Source organism: Balaenoptera musculus, chromosome 17, assembly GCF_009873245.2.
Source record: "Balaenoptera musculus isolate JJ_BM4_2016_0621 chromosome 17, mBalMus1.pri.v3, whole genome shotgun sequence".
In the NCBI taxonomy this organism is placed as follows: Eukaryota; Metazoa; Chordata; class Mammalia; order Artiodactyla; family Balaenopteridae; genus Balaenoptera; species Balaenoptera musculus.
In genome coordinates, this window is record NC_045801.1 from 65344976 (window position 1) to 65363005 (window position 18030).

Sequence of the window (18030 nt, forward strand, 5' to 3'; positions counted from 1 at the left end):
TGGTGAGGTTCCAGATGAAGGCAGCTCAGTCTGCTGACATCAGCCACCATTTTAGTCATTTTAATTAGAGCCGCAGTACGTGAATAGTACTAACCAGGCTAATAGAGCCTTGTAATACATATGTGCCAGGCTAATAGAGACATATATGTATCAATATATGTGGTAAACTGCCAAAAAAAGAGAGAGCAGAAATGAGAGCTACAGGCATTTCATAAATTAACAAGTGTTTATTGGGCCTATCACTGTTCATATTTTGCAAACATTTTTTTACTGCAACCCAAGATGAAAAACTAGAGTTTATATCATAATTCTGTGTGTGTGTGTGTGTGTGTGTGTGTGTGTAAAATCTGGATTAAAATTTTCATGAAACAATGCAATGTGCTATACACTCTAGCATTTTTTATTCTATTTCATATTTCAGAACATGTTAGGGTGACCCCCTAAATTGATTTCATGATTCACTTGACTTATGTCTTTGAAAACCACTGTTTCTAAGATAACCAGGTCACTAGGGACTATGGAAGAAAAAAAGAGAAGCAAAAGTAAAATCTGGATACCTGGCTTACAGGTTATTCAGAGGAGAAAGAATATACAAATAGATGGTATCCTAAGTGAGAAGATAAATTTTAACCTTCGATTTTAATGACTTGACTGACAGTGAAATGAAAGGGACTAAAAGCATGAGCTAAAAAATGTGAATACTATTTAGGTAAACAAAAGCATCTCTGCTGGTATAAACATAGCAATTTTAATAGTACAAGGACATTATGGTTATTAATATTGTGTCATTTAATAAATGTTTATTATAAAAAGAACCACTCAGTACTGAAAGGGATTTGGAGTTCATCTGATTCAGGCAGACCCAGCTGTTACTCACATTTATATGAGTAGCTGAAGCCAGGAGAGGTTAAAGAACTGTGGTTAATTGGGGTGAGCATTCGGGAAGGGTGCGGGGCAGAGTGGCCTTCAAGTCTTCCTCTGTGACAGTGCATTTTCACTCTGCCACACTGCTCCTAAGAACAGAACTGCTTCCCCATGTTTTAATCTACTGTGCAATTTTCTGTTTACAGGAAGATATTCCTCGTCAGCTCGTCTACATTGGTCTTTACCTCTTTCACATTGCTGGAGCTTATCTTTTGAAGTGAGTTGGGATTTTTCTTGGATGTGTATATGGACTGGGCAGATCGTATGCTAATCTGTCTTAATTCATAATTAATCTTTTCATTTTAAATGTGTTCTTTTAACAGCTTGAATCACCTAGGACTTGTTCTTTTGGTGCTGCACTATTTTGTCGAGTTTCTTTTCCACATTTCCCGCCTGTTTTATTTTAGTGATGAAAAGTATCAGAAAGGGTAAGTTGTTGAGCCGTTCTATTTCTTGTGTAATTAAAGTCAGTTTCTATGTTGCCAAGGACCATGCTATTGGTGATTATATTGTTTTGTAACCTGTTAGTAGCAGCTTTAAATAAAATGACCCTGCTTGGCTGTTGATGTTGGTATTTTGTTCTCTAAAATAGTCTTAGCTAGAGAGATGTTGTAATTGGAACTTGTAATTTTTTTTTTTTTTTTTTTTAAATTTTATTTATTTATTTATTTATTTATTTATTTATTTTTGGCTATGTTGGGTCTTCGTTTCTGTGCGAGGGCTTTCTCTAGTTGCGGCAAGCGGGGGCCACTCTTCATCGCGGTGCGCGGCCCTCTCACTATCGTGGCCTCTCTTGTTGCGGAGCACACAGGCTCCAGACGCGCAGGCTCAGTAGTTGTGGCTCACGGGCCCAGTTGCTCCGCGGCATGTGGGATCCTCCCAGACCAGGGCTCGAACCCGTGTCCCCTGCATTAGCAGGCAGATTCTCAACCACTGCGCCACCAGGGAAGCCCGGAACTTGTAATTTTGAGGGTTGAGGGTTTACTTTTCTGATATAACTTCTTCTATCTTGTTTAAGTGCACGTTTTTCTTTTGGAGAAGGAAGAATGAGGAAGAATGAACTTTCAGAAGAAATTGAAATAATAGATTATAGAGCCTTAAAGATATTAAAATACTTCGATGGGAAAATTGAACTGGAACAGAATTGAAGTGATATGACTGGTAAAGAGTGTAAAGCCTTTAACAACAACAACAAAAAGTAAAACTGGGACTCTCATGAGAATTGAGTACACGGCTTTTGTTTTATCCAGCATTTTCCAAAATTGCTCTATATACCAGTAGTTCCGAGAATCATTAATAGTTGTTACACACACAAAAAAAAGATCAGCTAAACGAAAAATATCAAACATTTCTTTACTGGACTTCTAGAACCTGAAATAATGCTGATATGTTATATATCTTCAAGAATGTGATATAATATGAAGCATTTCCCTAACATTTTAATTTCAGAACCCTTTTTGCAGAACAATAAGAAATGCTGTTTTAATATGCATTTACTTAACAGGAACCTGGTTTCTACTAGGATCTTTTCTTATCTTTGCAATTCTGTGAATCTGACTTGTGACATTTTTCCCAGATTTTCTCTGTGGGCAGTTCTGTTTGTGTTGGGAAGACTTCTGACTTTAATTCTTTCGGTACTCACTGTTGGCTTTGGCCTTGCAAGAGCAGAGAATCAGAAGCTGGATTTCAGTACTGGAAACTTCAATGTGTTGGCTGTTAGGTAGAGTTGATTTAATATTTTTCTCACTTTGCACTACTATATAGTATGTATTATCAGTTTACAATATGAATCATCTAAAAATAAAGGGATAAATACAGGGGTTAGGGTAAATATTCATTTGATTTGATTTCATACCTGTTAACGATTTCATGTCCAAACTGAAGTACTAAAGCATTTATTTAACTTCTGGGATTAATCATTAGCGGGGATAATTATTTATTAACATAATCTTGTCAATTTAGTGGGAATTTAGCACTAAGTTAATCCTGTCAAAGCAGGATAGACTGCTTTATTCAATGGCATTGTTTGGGTGCACTCTCATTTTCTGTTTATTCCTTCATATTCTCAGAATTGCTGTTCTGGCATCCATTTGCATTACCCAAGCATTCATGATGTGGAAGTTCATTAATTTTCAGCTTCGGAGGTGGAGAGAACATTCTGCTTTTCAGGCACCGACTGTGAAGAAGAAACCAACAGTGACTAAAGGCAGGTCTTCTAGAAAAGGAACAGGTTTGTATTCAGTAAGCAATGAAAACCTTGAAGTAGGAAACTTTTTTTTTTTTTTAATGTTTTGGGGTCTTATTTATAATCTTGTTAAGACTTAAAATCTTATAAAGGAAAGTTTATTCTACTTATTAGCAAAATTAGAAACAAAATCATTTTGCCCCATCCTACAGTTTGTTGTTCAGTTATTCTCCTCAAAAGCTGTCCGCTAAAGTTCTCTCTGACAAGTTTTTCAGACTTGATGACTTTGAGCCACTATAGACCAATGTGTACATGGGCAGTTTTAGTGAATAACTAACCTGGGGAGTGATTGCACTTTCAAGCATCTTACTCATATTTAAAAAACAAAACCTTTTTTCAGCTCCTTCCCATCTGCCCTTTAGTCCCAAGTGGAACACCTTTTTTTTTTAATAACTTCTGATTGTTTGATCCTGATTGTTTGATTCTTCATCTTTGAGTCTGCATCTCACCTCTTTTCTCCTTCTGGCTTTTGATTGAAAATGCATTGACAGTGGAGTAATTTATTTTCAACTTCGAGTGTTAATAGTTGGAACTGTAACACAAGGAGTTCCATTTTAAAATATATATCAACTGTGGTTTGCTCCTTATACATCTTTATAGCTGGTAGTTTATGTCCTCCAGTCCTATCCTTATTCAGGCTTGTATCAGCAACTCTTGACCCTTTGCATGTCATATAAATTTTACTGCATCTTGGTCAATTTTCACATACACAAATAGCTTCACTGGGGTACTGGATTGATATTACATTGAATCTGTATATCAGTTGAGGGAGAATTGAGTATATCAACCCATGAACGTGATATATACCTTCCACTTATCTAGATTATCTTTAATTTCTCGCAGTAATATTTTTTAATAACTGCTTTATTGGAATATAATTCACACACCATAAGTTCACCCTTTAAAGTGCATGTCTCAGTGGTTCTTAAGTATATTCACCATTAACAGTCATTTTCCATTCCCTCCGTTCCCCTGCCCCTGCCAGCCTCTTACCTGTTTTCTGTCTCTGTAGATTAGCCTTTTCTGGATATTTCCTATCAGTGGAATCATACAGTATGTGATCTTTTGCAGCTGTTTCTTTCACATAGCATATTTTTAAGATTCATACATGTCGTAACATGTACCGATACTTCATTCCTCTTTATGGCCAAATAATATACCAGCATATGGATATACTATGTTTTGTTTATCCATAAGTTGACTGACATTTGGGTTGTTTCCACTTTTTTGGCTACTGTGAATGATGCCGTTAACATTCATGTACAAGTTTTTGTTTGAACGCCTGTTTTTTGCTGTTCGGGGTATATAACTAGGAGTGGAATTGCCGGGTCATATGATAGCCGTATATTTAACATCTGGTGGGAACTGCTAAAATGTTTTCCAGAGTGCCCCATTGTACACTCATTGTTTTGTGTGTTGATATCCAGTTGTCCCTGCACTATTTGTTGGAAAGACTAATCTTTATTGAATTGTCTTTTGATACTCTTGTTGAAAATCAGTTGATCATAAAAGTAAGAATTTAATATTTCTGGACTCTCTATTCTAGTCTCTTCATCTCTATGTCTATTCTTATGCTCTTGTCTTGATTACTATAGCTTTGTAGTAAGTTTTGAAGTCAGGAAATGTGAGTCTACCAGTTTTGTTTTTTTCATGTTTTGGTTATTCTGGGTGCCTTGCATTTCCATACGAATTTTAGGATCAGCTTGTCAATTCCTGCAGAAAAGCCATCTGGCCTTTGATATGGATTATCTTGAATCTGTAGATTGCTTTGGGGAGTATGAACATAGACGTCCTTCCATCTTTTAGGGTCTTCTTTAATTTCTTTCAATTAAATTTTATAGTTATCAGTGTATAATTCTTGCACTTCTTCATTAAATTTATTCCTAAATATTTTATTCTTTTCAATGCTGTTGTAAACAGAATTGTCTTCTTAATTTCATTTCTGGATTGTTCATTGCCATTGTATAGAAACACAGTTGATCTTTGCATAATGATCTTGTATCCCACAACATTGTTGTGCTTATTAGGGTTTTTAAATTTTACTTTACTATTTAATTCTAGTACTTTTGTGAATTCCTTTGCATTTTCAGCATACAGGATCATGTCGTTTACAACTAGAGATAGTTTTACTTTTTCCTCTCCAGTCTGGATGCCTTTTATTTCATTTTCTTGCCAAATTATCCTGGCTAGAACCTCCAGAACAGTTTTGAATAGAATTAGTGAGAACAGATATCCTCATGTTATTCCTGATCTTAGCAGGAAAACATCTAGCCTTTCACCATTAAGTATGATGTTAACCTGTGAGTTTTTCCTAAATGGGCTTTTTCAGGTTGAGAAAGTTTCCTTCTGTTCCTAGTTTGTTTGTAATTTTTATCATGAAAGGATGTTAGATTTTGTCACGTGCTTTTTCTGCAATGATTGAGATCATCAAGTGGTTTGTGTCCTTTATTCTATTGATATGATGGATTATATTAATTGATTTTTTAATGTTAAGCCAACAGTGCAGTCCTGGGATAAATCTCACTTGGTCATGTATATAATCCTCTTTAGATGATGCTTGATTTGGCTTGCTAGTATTTGGCTGAGGATTTTTTACATCTGTATTCATAAAGGATATTGATATGTATTTTTTGGTAATGTATTGATTTTCAAATGTAAATCCAGTCTTGCATTCCTGGCATAAACCCAAGTTGATGATGACAATATATCACTTTTGCTGGATGGGTTTTTTCAATATTTTGTAAAAATAGGATTTTTTGCATCCGTGTTTATGTAAAAGATTGGGCTATAGTTAGCCCTTTTCTGGGGTAATATCCTTGTCAGGTTTTGATACGAGTTATGCTGGCTTTATAAAAAGTATTGGGCAGTTTTGTCCTTCTTGTAATGCCAGCATTATTTCTTACTTAAATGTTTGGAAGGATTCACCAGTGAAGCTATCCAACCTAGACCCTTCTTTATGGGAAGATTTTTAACTACATGTTCACATTCTTTAATAGATAATAGGATTATTCAGATTTTCTATTTATTATTGTTTCTCTTTTGGTAAATTGTGTTTTTCAAGGATTTATCCATTTCATTTAAATTTGCAAAATGTATTGATGTAAAATTACTCATAATATCCACTTACCTCATTGATGCCTGTAGAACAGCAGCAATTCCCATTTTTCGTTTCCTGTGTTAGTAATTTATGCCTTTCTCTTTTCTTCCATCAGCCAAGAACCAACATTTGTCTTCTTTTGCTGATTGTCTCAGTTGTGTCATTGATTTCTGTTCTTATTTCCCTTTCTTTGGGTTTAATTTGTTGTTTTGTTATTTGTGGTTTACCTTGTGGAAATAAATCATTGATTTTTCATCCCTTCTCATGAGTTACTTGCAATTAAGGGCAAACTTCCCTTTCAGCAATGCTTTACCCTTATTTCACAGGTTTTGATATATCTCTTTCATTATCATTCAGTTTCAAATATTTTATAAGTCCAGTTGTGATTTCTTCTTTGACCCATGGATTATTTATAAGTAAATTGTGTAGTTTACAAATACTGTATTTGGGCATTTTCTAGGTTTTGGGGGGGTTTTTTTCTACTGATTTCTAGCTTAATTCTACTGTGGTTAAAGAACATACTCTGAATGATTTCAATTCTTTGAAATTTGTTGATACTTTCATTATGTCTCATCATGTGTTCAATGTTGATGAATGTTCCATTTGGACTTCAGAAGGATGTGTATTGTGTGTTTGTTAGGTATTCTGTTCTGTAGGTGGGTGTCAGGTCCATTTGTGATGTCCAGGTTTGTATCTTCACTGACTTGGTGGAAGGAGTTCTGCTTGTTCAGTCAGTTACTGCAAAAGGTATTGACCCATTTCTCCTTGTAGCTTGTAAGTTTTTGCTTTAAATATTGTGAAGATACGTTATAGGTACATCAAAATTCAGGGTTGTTACATAAATCCCTGTGGGATTTGTCCTTTTTTATTGTCACGTGCCCATCTTCATCTCTAGCTTGTCTGAATTTACTCCAGTTCACCGACTATATTGTGGTAAAGTGTTAGCATGCTCTATCTTTTCCTGTGTTTTTCTACTTTAAACCTTTCTTTGTCCTTAAATATAAGTGGTGTCTCTTGTAAGCAGCACGTAATTGGATTTTAATTTTTTCATCCAGTCTGACGAAATTATCTTTGTTTTTTTGACAGTTATACTGTGATGCGCCTGGGTTTGGTTTTCTTTGTATTTATCCTGCTCGGTGTTGTGTAAAGCTTCCTGAATCTTGGCTTGGTTTCTTTTGCCATTTTTGGAAAATTCTTCACCGTTATGTCTTCAGATATTGCTTCTGCCCCATTCTCTTTCTCCTGTCCTTCGGGGATTCCAGTACATGTGTTAAACCCTTTTACCATGTCCTTTTATATCTTCTCGTGCTTTCTGCATTTTCCATCCTTTTTTCTCTGAGTTTCAATCTGAGCATTTTTTTTCTAGTTCACTCATCTCTTCTGTTGTGCCTAATCTGCTATCAAACTTTTATTACATTTATATTTTTAGTTACTGTATTATCCTGTCCTGGGATTAAAGATTTTTGAGTCCTTGGATGAAATTATCTATCTTTTCATTTATTTTTATTAATCATTGTTCTTTTAATATCCCTGTGTGACAACTCCAGATCTGGATCACCTGAGGATCTATTTCTGATATTTTTTTTTTCTCTTAGTTTTCAGTCATTTTGTCTTGCTTTCTGGCACACCTGGTAATTTTTTTTTTTTTTTTTTTTTGGTGAAATCACTTTTTGTAAAACTTTAATTTCTGAGACATTTAAAAAGTCACACTAAAAGTAAAACAAACAAGACTGACAATTTGTAAACAAAACACTCTGCAAACAAAAATACTTTGCCAGTGCATCCAAACATTATTTTTAAATAAGCAACATTATACCAATTTTTTAAAATTTAGAAAGTCAGTACTGCATATATCCTCATACTTAAAAAAAAAAATTATTGTAAGAATTCTGCCATTATACACTAAATACTGTGCTCACAATATAGAAAGCCACTTGGGGCTTTCACACGATGTAAGCCTGTGTTGTTGGCACATAAGGCAGTTACTGAGGCCACGGGGAGGCCAGCTGGGCTCCAGCAAAGCCAGGCAGAAGCCGACGCCCCTAAGGTCAGGTTGAATGCTGAGTGTTCTGTGTAAAAGCACGCAGAGGCTCTGGATGAATTAGTAGAAGCTCTGGATCGTTCTGTGTCACTGAAGCCGATCTATTTCCAGTTTGTCCTCATTCCTAGAACATCAGCTATTTCTAAGGGCTCTCTTCTCTGGTGGGCCCCAAATTCATATTTTTGTCTCCCTATCATTGTGAGACTTCCCAATTCTCTCTGTAGCTTTATTCTTTGTTAGGAGTTACTTTCTGCTTGATTTCTCTGAGTCTTGCTTGGTGCGTGCACGTTTAGTAGTTGGCAAATACCTTGGGGGAGAAATATACTTAGCTGACTTGGTTTTTTCCCAGTGCCTTCAAATAGCCATTTTTGTGTTCACCTTTTGTGGATATTTTTGGAGGGAGGGTTGGTCTGACGTCAGTTATTCCATCACAGCTTGAAGAAGGCCATTATAACACTCTTAAACATAAGAGTTAACCATCCTAAACACCAATTTTTTAATACGTTGGAAAGAAACGTATCCCCAAGAACTTCCCTTGTCTGCTGTCCAGTGTGAAAATGTTCCTTTTTTTCTACCAAAAGTATTGCTCTGCAGACTATTTTATAGTTCTTCTAATTGTTTTTAGAGTTTCTGTCTTCTCTTTTTTTCCTACCTTCAATAGTAGTTACTTTCCTTTTTTAACTATTTTTTTAATTGAGATGTAGTTGACATATGTAATTACTTTTAATTTGCTGCTTTCAGTTCCTTGTGTTTAACATGTTATCAGGTTTTATGGTTGGTTAAATACTAGTAAAGGTTAAGCACTAGTAAGGAAGTTTCACCTAAGGGCATAAGAGTATATATTCGGTTTTAAATTTTCTTTTCTGAGGGTACCTTTATGTGTAAAAGCTAATTTTATTTGCACTTACTTAGAAAGTAATCCTGATTTTTTTCTCTTTTCAGAAAATGGTGTAAATGGAACAGTAACTTCAAATGGAGCAGACTCTCCGCGGAATAGAAAAGAGAAATCTTCATAATGACTTATAATCTAATGGATTAATGTCCCCAAAGAAATCTGCTTTTTACTTATATCTTTCAGCACTAGAGATTTTTTTCTGTTCTTGAAAATAGAGTTTGTGCTCTTTGATTCTTGCTACTATTGTTTCATGCATTTTTTAAAGGGCATTTGAGGGGAGGATGATTACTATGATTGAAAAAAATACTTCAGCTTAGACTAAGCTACCTGCCTTCAAAATAGCTTAGGGACCACCACCATATTTTATTTTATTTTGTTTTTTATCTTTCAGCATTTTTCTAATGATTTGAAGAGAGAACTATTTACAAAAATTCTACATATCAGTGATACAATTTCTTGCTCTCACCAATTTTTTATATTAGCAAGATGGCCTGTTCCAGCAAGGTCATATTTTTTTAAGTTATCTTTCAGGGCAAAATGGAAATAATATAAAGTTGGATGTCAAACTTTAATATGTTTTCAGTGTTCTCTAATTTTTAGGAATTTTTGTAGCCTTTACACTTGGGAAAAAAAGATTTGTAAATTCACCAAAATACTTGTGCGCTTTATTTTATAGTGGTTGTTAATGTTATTTACATCCCCATTTTTTTAAGGGAAAAAAAAACATACTTTTGGTTATGGCGTGTGAAGATTTATTGCCATATATATTGAATCAAAATATATTAACATAAAAGTACTTGTGAAGTAAAATCTTTTCTTGTGCATTTTCAACACTTGTAAACTGGAAATCAGAAAATTAAATATTTACTATAAAGACAATTTGACCATAGCCCTTTTTGCTATGTTTATTAATAATAATTCTTAATGGGGCTTGTCATAAGTTTGATACGCACAGCAGCTTAGAAAAATACTGAAAACCCTTTTAAAAAATAATGCCTACTTGATTTATATATATAAAAAGATGTCAATATTTGGAAAACATTTAATGCACTAGCCTCAAATTGAAAATTCAGGTGGATAAATAGTCTTACAAAAGACAATGCTTTATAACTGTAGCTTTGGTCCCATCCTTATTTGAGAAACATTTATCTGTATAAAACATATTTTTGGATAAATATATATATATATATATATATTTGTATCTCTATAGAAAGGCTCTAAAAAACATTTGGGTAAAATATTTGGTTCCCTTTTCTATAATTATCCTTTAAAATCTTTATAGCTCTATTTGGGTTTTTGTCGTCTTTACAGAACATATATCACTCCTTTCAATGTTCACATTTTGCTCCCCACTTCTCACTTTTGTCACCAGCTAATGTTTGTGCCATTTTTAGTGTAAAAGTTGCAGACCTGATAGGTCTACAGTTTAATCAGTTGCCATGCTGCTAGAAAGTCGTGCTTTCTGTTTCCAGCTGTTTACCTACTTCCTGGAAAAAGTAGTAGCTCTCTGTAGCATCATGGAGTTTCAGTGGAACCAAATCTCTGCCATTAAAAACTGGCATTATATTGAACTATACATTGAGAAATCAATCAGAATAAAAATTTTTACTTTCACAAGCTGTATCTTGGATGTTTTCTTTGTTGTGAGCAAATTTTATGCTATTTTTAGTGTCTAATCTCATTAAAATGTACACATTGAAAGAGTGTACTTTTGATAAACATTTAGGACAGCCTTTCCTAAAAAGTGTGTTCTACCAAAAAAGATGATTAGTTTCATATATTATTAATGAGGGCAACTGTGAGAGAAAGTGGTTTATAACCAAATTCAGGGACTATTGAGTTAAACAAACTTAAAGGTGTCTTTTTTACCGCAGGACTAGTCATCCTTTATATACACACGTGCTTCCTGATGCACCTAGAATGACGACCACGGGGACACAGCATGCAGTGTCTCCACACTCATTTGAGGAACCTTCTTTCTATGAAATTACATACAGCATATGCTATGTGTTCTTGTGTTCTACAACATATGCTATGGGTTTGGGGGTGGGGGGAAGCCCTTGGTATGTAGTTAAAACTTTACAAAACACATACATACACAAGTGTAATTGTAAATAGTAAGCCCTAGATCCCCTGCTCCGAGGAAAGTCTCTACGGGCCCCCCAGATCCTGCAGAGGCTGCTGCTGTCACCCGGCCTCTGGTCAAATTTCGAAGCCTGATGGGAAGCATCACGGTAGGACCATGAGCCAGGACACCTGTCTTACTGAGTGACCTTGAACTAGTTGCTTTGCCCTTCTGGGGTTGTCCTTCCCTCCATAAAAGGGGGGATATGGCTGTGAGTAGTCCAGGCGGACTATTCTGGAACAAATGTATTAACTACATTCTTCTAAAATTAATCGTACACAGTCCTTAAATTCAGAACTAATCCTGGAGCAGAGCTTGTATAGATGAGGAAATGGGAGAGAACTGTTGTTGCACAGACGTTGGCAATAGCCGTTGACACCCTATGTCTCCAAGGTGTTGCCAGATGTTTTCACAGAAAACTGGTTCTGCTGCCTGTCTACACGTGGACACCTATAAAAATGGATTGATATTGACCACCTGTTTGCATTTTTTAAAGAGTGGCCTTAAAAGTAACCCTGGAGGAAATTCAAGGGTAATGCTCAAACATGTTTTTTTCCCAAAGACCACCCTAGGTGTGATAGGTAATTCAGTTAAGAAGCATCATCTGCTTTAAAACTTCAACACAAGACAGGTTTGGGAGTTGCAGAGTAGACATTAGCAAGTGTTGGAAGAATTAAAGACTAGTAACCTAAGGCCTGAAGAGAGTAAAGGGGGTTGGACTGAGTCTCTATGTGTTTTAGAAGCCCGGGGTATACAGGCCAACACACTAGGATGAAAGGAGAGGCAAAAGGCAAGTCTACTGTATAGCATAGGGAACTATATTCAATATCCTGCAATAAACCATAATGGAAAGTATATGAAAAAATATAGGGACTTCCCTGGCGGTCCAGTGGTTAAGAGTCTGCGCTTCCACTGAAGGGGGCGTGGGTTCGATCCCTTAGTCTGGGAACTAAGATCCCACATGCCGGGTAGCATGGCCAAAAAATTTTAAAAATTAAAATTAAAAAAATATATAAATGTATAACTGAATCACTTTGCTGTACACCAGAAACTAACACGACATTGTAAATCAACTCTACTCCAATAACAGGTCCATCTGGTTATTGAGCACTGTGTAAAGCCGTTAGCCGTCTACAGAAGGCAGCATCCGCTATGGCTCAGTTCTATCCTGTGAAGACAGCACAGAGCCCAGTATTTACAGACAACTAGTTTAAGCATGACTTGCTTTACAAAAAGCTGCACTAGGTATCTGTGTGTCACACGTCAACCAGTTTTATCCAATACCATTCAAGGAAAGGCTAAGCCACTTTGTCTAGCTTAACTATTTTTAGTGAAAAAATTATTACTGTATTTGCTTAAAGCTGAAATCAAACATTTTGTGTTCTGAAAACAAGCAAATCAGAAAAGAAATTTAAGAGGCTTAGGTTCCATCACATAACGACTAGTAACCTAACTTTGACTTTACGTCGGCCAAAGAAAGAAATCTCTTCTTATTTTGAAGATCCAAACTTCAAGTGATAAATAACCTTGTTGATTTCTGCAAATATTAATAGGTACATAGTAGTAAGACTAGCAGACCAGAGTTCAAATCTTGACTCCTCTACCAATCAGCTCTGTGTGATCTAATTAATGTCTGTGCCTCAGTTTCCTGAGATAATGTTAGCACTTACCCCACAAGGTAGTTCTAATAACGGATAGTGCATAGTTCCACGCCTGATGTTTATTAAATGTTAGTTGTTAGCTCATAAGTTTGTGACAAACAGCACAGGGGCTGAATGGCTCATAGTAAGTATTAAGTAGTTTTAGTTGTTGCTACTTTTCCCTGTAAGACCCCATTGTACAAGGTTGATGAGCACTCATGCCCACAGTACAAGGACAGTGCTCCATGGTTGCTGAGCAGGGGGTCCAAAGATGCTGCAAGAGCTATTCAAGCCACCATCACAGCCATTGAATCACCGGAAAACTGCAGGCATGCTTCCCCAGCATGAAATTTCATAAAGCAAACTTCCAAGTCTGTACTGAATCATTTACACTTGCGTGACACAATAATCATAAAAGCAAATCATGTGTATAGTTTCTAAAGAATGATTTTTTTCTTTAAAGGTATTCCGGCCCTTTGCACAGCAAACATTAACATCTTTTTTTTTTTAATTAAGTAATTTATTTTGCCTGCGCTGGGTCTTAGTTGCGGCATGCGGGATCTTCTTCATTGTGGCATGTTTCATTGCTGCATGCGAACTCTTGGTTGTGGCATGCATACGGGATCTAGTTCCCTGACCAGGGATCGAACCCAGGCCCCCTGCATTGGGAACGTGGAGTCTTACCCACTGGACCACCAGGGAAGTCCCTAAAGAATGATTTTTTTTTTAATTAGATACCTATGGTTTATGAAACTATACTTTCGTTCAGATGGCTTGTACAACTTCTAGAGAACTATTAGCTGCTTAGAGTTGCCTTACCTTCTAATGGAAAGAATCAAACGCCATCAGGTAAATGAGCATATTTACCTGGGACAGGAAAAGTGTGTATTACAAGATAGTTTATCAAGAAATTTGAACAGATCTCATAAAATGTCCTAGAAATTACAAGTAGACTGGAAGGCCTGGATATGGCAGTGGAGGCAGGCGGGGCAGGGGGTGGGAATGTACACCTAAGTGTGGATAATATATGAAACAGACCAAAATCTTAAGGCTGAGGTTGTTACTCTGTTGTATATTGGTTGATTGACTTCTGGACTAATGGCTTTTTCCTCCCTCAAATATGAGAAACTATAATAAAACTCCTTATGAGAACAATGAGAGATTAATGTTTCAAAAGTGCAACTTTACCAAACTAATTTAGGTTATTAGTGATCTTCTGACCAGTCAGAGCGGTCCTTTTCTATTTCTTTCTGATTTCCTTCACAACAAACAAACAAAAGAGTAAGACACAGGTTATTTGTAACTCAGGGCAGAAGGGAGAAATGTCTATACTGTATTTATGCTAATAAATGAAAAATGAAAGATTAAGTGTGGCTTTTAAAAAGTGAATTCAATTCTGTAGGATTAAGATCTAGAAGACTACCAGGAATACATTAGAAGACTGGTGATTTACCTAAATCCTAATACACATAGGAAGCTTGGAAAAGTTCAAAAGAAAATCCTCAAGGTTTGGTTCAACTTTATCTTCAAAAAGAACTTGCATAACTACACAACATCATTCTCAGTGAATAGAAAGCCCAGTTCAAACCTAGAAGTTATTTCTCTGTTGATATCATGGCGTAGTGGGTCAACTCTGTCTCAGTGCAGAAACAATGGTACAGAGGAATGAGAGGGGGATGGGGAAATAGCCATTTAGCAAAAAGAAATCTCTTTCTGAAGAGAGAGAAATATTCTGCACTGATTGTCGTTGACATTTATGGAGCACATCTCTAAATATTGGCCATTATACAGAAAGCAGTTTCATCTCATTTATTCTTCTATGATACAGCATCCTAATTTTGCATGGGCTGTGGGGTTTGTTTTTTTTTTTTCAATGAACACCGAAACAATAAAGAATTTGAATAGCAAAGCCATCTTGCAGAATGTAGCCTCAGGTTTAAGTAATCACGGCTCTCCTTGTTTTACCGTATTTTGATGAGCGCCAACATTCTAATTACAGCCCAGCATCTCTTGTTCAGCCGGCAGTGCCAATCATCCCCATTATGCATTGACGTGGAGTAAGTACCCGTTAGGGGCTGCTGCAATCACCACCCTCATTTCCCGCTCACGTTCCATCCACGTCAGCGCTCTAGTCTCCACTGGGAAGAGCAGCTGTACTTGCTGTACTCATTAACCCAGCTGCCCTTGACATTTGTACCTTTTTTTTTCTTTTTTTAACTAATGTCACAAATTCTCTACAAAAGGAAACGCTTTCAGCCTGTGATTTTATTTATTGGTTTTTTTTTTTTTTTTTTTTGCATTGATTATTTCAGCTGTCTCTTTATGCAGGAGCTACACTTCCAACTAAAAGAGTCCTCTTCCATTTCACACACTGGGCTTCAAAATTCCAAATAGAAGCCCTACGTATTACTATGATTTGATGCAACAGAATGGCCAATGGGAGGGACCAAGCTGAACGCAGGTCCAGAACTTCACTCACTGATCTGAAAGCCTGGCTTTAAAAGTTTCTTTTTGATATTTCCAATTGCCTAAAAAAACTGAAGTTACCAGTTTTGTAGGATATTTTATATTGAGTGATTCTCATTTCAGAGATGCTTAGTTTTAATGGGTTCCTACCCTGCTTTGCCTCCCCTTGAGCTCTGCAAATGTCTGCTCTCGATAGTTTCCATTCGTTCCACGGCATCTTTATCTTTCCCTGCATGCAGCAGGGTCCCAATGTCTAGCATCTTGCATCTGAAATGAAAGAAATGGGGAAGGGATATGTAGAGCAAAGGACCTGGTAGAGCAAAGGACCAGCCTCTCCCACCTCAGTCCCCAAAATACCCTCCCGCAGCCCATTCTTTACCCTCCAGAATCTTTTTTTCCATAAGACACAATAATACTGTACTTTATTGATTCTAAATGTACTCTCCCACCCCCATACTTCAGCCTCTCAAATAGGAACGGGTCTTTCAATCAATGGCATGCAATAACTGGCAGCATTTTTTCTTAGTGTACATAAAATACGGATTTTTTTAATGGTGAATTCTTTGATTGCATAAAATTCAGTAAAAACTGCTGGCATTTGTTAAAGGCTTACTAAGTTGTAATTATTATTTTAAGTGCTCCTCCACTCATTTTTACTCTTCCTAAGAAGCATATGAATAGGTAGGGACCATTCTTAGCCCTGTTTTACAGAAACTGAATCTCAGAGGTATGAAGAGACATAAGTGGCAAAGCCAGGCTTTGGACACAGGTGTGTTTGACCTGTTTCTCCACCCGCCCCTCCTCCACCCAAGCCTGTCCTTACAAGAGGATCATTAGGTCTGATGTTCACTGTTCTTACTTCCAGGGAGTTTTGTGAAGATAAAGTTATTTCTTTTTTTTCTTAATAAATTTTTTACCTTTTTTTTTTTTTTTTTTTTTTGGCTGTGTGGGTCTTCATTGCTGCGCACGGGCTTTCTCTAGTTGCGGAGAGCGGGGGCTACTCTTCGTTGCGGTGCATAGGCCCCTCACTGCGGTGGCTTCTCTTGTTGCGGAGCATGGGCTCCAGGTGCGTGGGCTTCAGTAGTTGTGGCACGCGGGCTCAGTAGTAGTTGTGGTTCGCGGGCTCTAGAGCACAGTCTCAGTAGTTGTGGCTCACGGGCCCAGTTGCTCCGTGGCATGTGGGATCTTCCCAGACCAGGGCTCGAACCTGTGTGCCCTGCATTGGCAGGCAGACTCTCAACCACTGCGCCACCAGGGAAGCCCGATAAAGTTATTTCTAATTGTAGAATACTAATCAGACACAACATTTTAATTTATTCAATAAACACTGATAGACTTTTTCTGTATATGACGGGGGTACAAAATTTACTAAACACAGTCCCTGCCTTTAAAGGCTCACAGTCTAGTGGAGGAGACAGACATCCCAGACAATAATTACAACAATGGGGAAAGTTCCAGAGTGGGGATAAGTACCAGGCACCTCAAGTACAAGGTGCCTCAGGTACGAGGCTGAACTCGAGCTGACTCTGTCTGGGAGCTGAGAGGAGGCTTTCCCGAGGAACGACCTGAGACTTCGTTTTGAATCAGAAGAATTTGCTTCAGGGCTTGGTGCTCAGGGCCCGATGATGAAGGAAGGGAGTGAATGAATCAATCCATCAGTGACGGAAGGAATCAGCTAAGGCTGGAGAGAAACTGCGCCCGTGATTGGAGACACTGATGGGTAAGGAGCACCCAAGGAAACACAAATCTTTGAGGGAGCCTGAGAGGGAAGGGAAAGAGGTGAAGAGAGGCTAGAAGTCATGGAAACCAAGCAAAAGGGCTTCAAGGCGGAAGTGGTCAGCGGTGTCAGAAGCTGCAAAAGAGAAAATAAAGACTGGAAAGAGTTCCTCCAATGTGTCTCCTAGGAAGTCTTTGGTGTCCTGGTAAGAGAACAACAGAGGTTACTGTGATAGGGGTGGGGGCAGGGGCACAGCTGTTAGCGGTCCCGCTCAGTCATTGGTCTGCATCGCAGTGGGCCCCTCCCCCAAGCAAGTGATTGGTTAGGGAGCAACAGTCAGCGAGCGACCCTTAGCAGTCCTGCTCAGCCATTGGCTGGCATCGCAGTGGGCCCCGCCCCTTCCCCTTCCTCTGTTTAAAAGGAGCCCGAATTTGGAAGACGGTTTTTCTAGACACTGGTCTGCCATCTTCTCGGTCTGCTAGCTTTCCAATTAAAGTCGTTATTCCTTGCCCCAACAATTCATCTCCTGATTTATTGGCCTGTCCTGTGGCGAGCAGGGCGGGCTTGGGCTCGGTAACATTACCAAGGATTCCCTCTGCCTCATTTCCACTGATGGACCGAAGGCCTGGAAGGATCTGGTGGGATCCCACAGCAGGGCAGGTGCTGGACCCCTCCCAGCATGAGGGAAGAGACGCTGTCCACCGCCCAAGCCCAGCCTGCGGAAGATCCACAGTGGGAAAATGGCAGGGGAGGGTCGGAGTGCTGGGCCACTGCCCCCAGCCCCCTTCGCTGGGAGTGGGGTGAGGGCCTTCCCGGGACGGCTCCGCACACGGGGCTCCAGGGGCAGGGCTGCCACCCCCACTAAGGACCCCAACCACCA

General features: G+C 38.0%; 1 protein-coding gene across 2 annotated transcripts in view; it reads left to right on the forward strand.

Moving 5' to 3' along the window:
* Positions 1–10819, forward strand: part of TRAM1 (translocation associated membrane protein 1) — a 29301-nt gene extending 18482 nt beyond the window's left edge. The window contains exons 7-11 of one of the 2 annotated variants that reach the window (XM_036830315.1): positions 1071–1141; positions 1248–1352; positions 2501–2644; positions 2994–3154; positions 9250–10819. In XM_036830315.1, coding sequence (XP_036686210.1) covers positions 1071–1141; positions 1248–1352; positions 2501–2644; positions 2994–3154; positions 9250–9323 — 555 coding nt within the window. In that variant the 3' untranslated portion in view covers positions 9324–10819. The remainder of the gene's footprint in view (positions 1–1070; positions 1142–1247; positions 1353–2500; positions 2645–2993; positions 3155–9249) is intronic. The other variant, XM_036830316.1, reaches the window with a different exon arrangement.
* Positions 10820–18030: the final 7211 nt, after the last annotated feature.